Source organism: Sinocyclocheilus anshuiensis, unplaced genomic scaffold, assembly GCF_001515605.1.
Source record: "Sinocyclocheilus anshuiensis isolate Anshui unplaced genomic scaffold, SAMN03320099.WGS_v1.1 scaffold195, whole genome shotgun sequence".
NCBI classification, from domain to species: domain Eukaryota; kingdom Metazoa; phylum Chordata; class Actinopteri; order Cypriniformes; family Cyprinidae; genus Sinocyclocheilus; species Sinocyclocheilus anshuiensis.
The window spans coordinates 2,082,613-2,087,044 of NW_015548236.1; the positions used below are offsets into that span (position 1 = coordinate 2,082,613).

Below are 4,432 nucleotides of genomic sequence, written 5' to 3' on the forward strand. Positions count from 1 at the left end.
TCATAGGAAAGAATTTGGACTTATAAAGGTTCCTTACCATTTTTACTCTATCAGACAGCAAGAATCATATATTCCGTGTGTACTTTATCGGCAAACTGAATTGTGTCATTCCTGTGACTGACATAAATAGAATTGCAGAATGTTTGGCTGCCAGACTGAGCTTTGTGTTGGTCAGCACTGTTACCAATGGCCAATTTGGTTAATGGCCAATACCAATTTCTATAGAAATGCTTGGATTTTGCATCAGCAGCTTTAACTGCGCCTGCACCTTTAATAGGCAAGTGTTCCATATGCACTAACATACATTAAAAATGCTCAAATATGTTGATTAAATAATTTTTAAATGTGAACTTATTCATTTACGAGTTTAAAGCATGTTTGGTGATGCAGTTCCCTTATCCAAGACAATTTCTTTGATGGAAAACAATAAAAATAACCTTAACCTTAATATATAGGCCTAGGCCTGTAATATATGATATCTTACAATTAATATATAATATTTATAATTATAACACCACTAAAAATGAACTTTTAACACCAGGATATCACATTATTCGGATATAAAATAATTGGAAAGGAATCTCAGTGGACCGCTCACAGCTCTCAGACGCTATTGTCCTTGAACCTTGAGAGCTTACTTTGCCTTTTATTTAATAAAAAAATAAATAAATGCCGTGTAATCAGTAGCCGCTTGTAATGTGAGCTAAAGATAACCAAATTTCATCATTTTCAACACCGCCTCCCATTCAAGGGGGAGTAACTCTGTGCGGTGGAATTTTATCAGACGTGATTTGATTGGCCCTCCGCTAATCCCCCTTCTCTGCGAACTAATTTTCCATTGGACGTTCTCACTGTCAATCAGGCTGTCTGTGCCCGCCCACCGGTGGCGCCAAATAAGGCACATAGTACCGCTGTGTGTGTCAGTAGCCCGGACGGCTCCGTCTCATCCCGCACCGTCAGTCAAGCGTGCTCGGCTGCGACATGACCAGAGCCCCGCAGACCTGGCCACTCAAATATGGAGCAGTTTAAAGCGATCATTTTGGTGCTTTGGATATTATTGCTCTACAGAATTGAGGAGTCCCGTGCAGAGGAAGGTATGTGTCTTTATAGTTGTTTAGACGCCAGGTAAATTGTTTCCGTACATGGCGTGAAGTGTCTAGTGGAAGTATAACTCTAACTGCAGGCGTGTGCTTTTCATATTCCGGCGCTGTAAAGTTAATAAACAGATACAGAGAGGACTGAATCAGTGCTGTGTTTGCATTATGAGAAGCTTTGATTAAAACTTGAAATCGAAATGACAGTCGGCGTGCTTTTAAAAACAATGATCCTAAGGAATGCGCTATAGGACGCTTTTGACAAGCTGCAACAATGTGTTGTTTAAGGGGAAAATGTTCATAAATAAATAGTTGAAAATGAACGAATATGGTTTTGTGTTTGAATTGCTTAGTTAGGCTACTAAAACAAGCAAATCACAATAAATTGTGGTTGTGTATTGTTTCAAAACAAAATTGTCTATATAAACAGTTTTTAGTATTGTAATATGGAGGTTAAAATTACAAGATAAATGTTTAAAATAAAAAAAGATAATTAGACAATCATGTACTACTGTATGTGCATATATTTTTTAATGATCTTTATTTTTAAAATAAAATGTACATATATGTTTCTGTTTTGTCATAATCTGTTTATTCTTTTTCCTCTGTCTTGTCATTTCTCTTGGTCATGTCTTCATTTTTCGTTGTCATGTCATTTTAATCTCCTTATTATAATACTACAAAAGCAGATTTCAATAGATCAGGCTGTTATACTGGATTCACAATAGGTGCTTTTCTGACTGTGCTGCTCCTGGTGGGATTGTTTGACAGTCATGAAAGCTTCAGCAGTTTTGATGCCAGGCTGTCGCATTAGGCTCAGGTGAGGTCAACTAAGCGTCCTAATGAGTGGCATGGCACAGAGAGGGAAAGAACAGATAATAGCTGCGTCCCTTCAGGCTGTTTGGCTATGCTGAAGAAGCCCAGCTGAGCCAGGCTGCTCTCTCTTGCTTTTTTCCCCTTCTTGCACTCTCGTACACAATGCTCTCATGTGCACATGGTTGAACTCTGCCAGCCCCCGTCCGTCTTCTGCTGGAATGCTGATCGACTGGATTGGAATCGTTGCCTTAATGAATGTTTTGACTGCGATTAATTGCTGTGAAAGCAATGTGTTCTGAAAGGCCTTGTGTGGCTGTGGTGATTATGGAGGTTTTCTGATTGAGCTGAATATGTTCTCACTGTACGGAGAACCTCTTTGTCCACAATTACATCCTAGTCCTGCTGCGTCGGTTCTCTTTGTATTCAGCCCCACTGTATTCGGTCGCTGACAGGTGGGATTCAGACTGGATGAGAGCTCTTTGTTGGTGCACATTAAACAAAGAGCTAACATAAAAGTGAAAATTGTAGTCATTTACTTACCCTCAAGCAATTTCTAAACTCCTATGTGATGACATAGCATAGCATATGTCATCTATTCTATGGTTTATTTAGGATCAACAAGATTTATTTTTAAATAAATGAATACTTCTATTCAGCAAGGATGCATTAAATTGATTGAAAGTAACAGACATTTATAATGTTACAAAAAGTGATATTTTCGATAAATGCTGTTATTGTGAACATTCTATAAATGCTGTTATTGTGAACATTCTATTAGCAAATATTAAGTATATTATCAACGTTGATATTAATAAGAAGTTTCCTGAGCACCAAATTAGCATATTTGACTGATTTCTGAGGGACACAGTGAGACTTTTGACAGTCTCAGCTTTGCCATCTCAGGAATAAATTGCATTTTAAAAATCTATTATAATAGACAACAGTTATTTTAAATTGTAATAATATTTCACAATATTAGTCTACTTTTGATAAAAAAAATGCAGCTTTGGTGAGCATAAGAGACGTCTTTGAAAAACATTTTTGTTTACTTTCAATTTTAAATAGTGTATATATACAGTATATATCATGGGAAAAGCTCCATCCATCTCTCATTTCTTTTTCTTTTTCTTTTAATGTGTCCTTTCCCATTCCCCAAAGCGCAGGTGTCTTTCCTCACATAGTCAGTTGGAGGTGGAGGCTCCTCATTCCTGACCCTTCAGCCTTAACGCACCTTGGCATCTCATTGTGGGCTTATTTACTGCTTTTTAGTGGGTTTGCGGTTGTTGCGGTTGTGGCCATGTGCCGTCGCATCTGCCGCGTTGGTCATGCTGTTCCTGTGCCGTTTAAGTACTCTGTCAGGGTGCAATTCAGACCATATGAGGGCACTTACCTAGGAAAGCTTTATACGCCTGTCATCTCTGTGCTGGGTTCCATCAACAGACTCTGCCAAACTCCTCCTGAATGGCATTATGCTCTCTGAGTTGTTGGCAGAAGTGTAAAATCTGGACTTGGGCTCTGAATGTGTTAACAATGTGGCAAAATCATCATTTATCGATTCAAACAAAGACCAGTTAGCATGGAAATTCATACCGGTGCGGTGCATTTATTAAAAGCATGATTTTTAGTCCTGGCTAATGGTGACGGGTTAGACTGTCTGATGTCTGTGCTTGCGGTGCCTGTACTTGTCGTTGAAGGTGGCAGTCGGACTGTGCGGGCAAGGTTAGAGTGATTTGTGAGGTTGGCAGGCGTAACTGTGACATCCAGGAGTTTACTTAGTGGGCCGTTGTGATGTGTGGACTCAAAATGAGCAAGAAGGAAAGTAAAACAATGAGGCCTGGAGACAGGAGATGGCTGTGTCTGAAAGTAGAAAAATGCTGTTTTCGTAGGCAGTGTATGGAGGTAGAAAGGTGAGCCGTTTCCGAATTGAATGTTTGCGCAACATCCTAGCTCTATTTTAGCAGCCTAACTGCCTTCTATGGCAGCATCCTAACTGAAACAGAACCACATAAGCGATTGATCTGGAGCGCTCTATATAGGCAGCAACTTGTGCGTCATAGAAATAGTGTCATGGAAGACAACTAAAAATTGATTTCAGTGCAGGCGATGTGAGAGGAATAGAGGTGCAATGGATCACAAAACTCACGGTTCGGATCATATTACGGATTTTGAGTCACGGATCGGATCATTTTTCGGATCAGCAAAAAAAAAAAAATTAGTGAAAGCTTACTTTAAGTACTTCTATACCACAGCAAAAACTACTAGCTTAACTAATAAAGTTAGTAATAAAACAAGAACAATTACACAAATTACAAGCATAGATGAATACAACAAAACACAGTTAAAAATAAAGTCAGTAACTGTAGCATTCTTGTGCAGAAATATAATTATTAAGTGTAAAATAACACAATAGTGCTCACTGCACAAGTTAAATACAGATTAATCTTTGTTAGAGCTGTGGTGTTATTTGATTAGCAGACAGAAACAGGTATTTATGGGGTGCTGTCTCTTTAAGACCAAATGCA

General features: G+C 38.7%; 1 protein-coding gene across 3 annotated transcripts in view; it reads left to right on the top strand.

The window, feature by feature from the left end:
* Positions 1-928: 928 nt before the first annotated feature.
* Positions 929-4,432, top strand: part of LOC107654743 (ephrin type-A receptor 7-like) — a 164,435-nt gene continuing 160,931 nt past the window's right edge. For all 3 annotated transcript variants that reach the window (XM_016441974.1, XM_016441975.1, XM_016441976.1), the window contains exon 1: positions 929-1,094. In XM_016441974.1, coding sequence (XP_016297460.1) covers positions 1,016-1,094 — 79 coding nt within the window. In that variant the 5' untranslated portion in view covers positions 929-1,015. The remainder of the gene's footprint in view (positions 1,095-4,432) is intronic.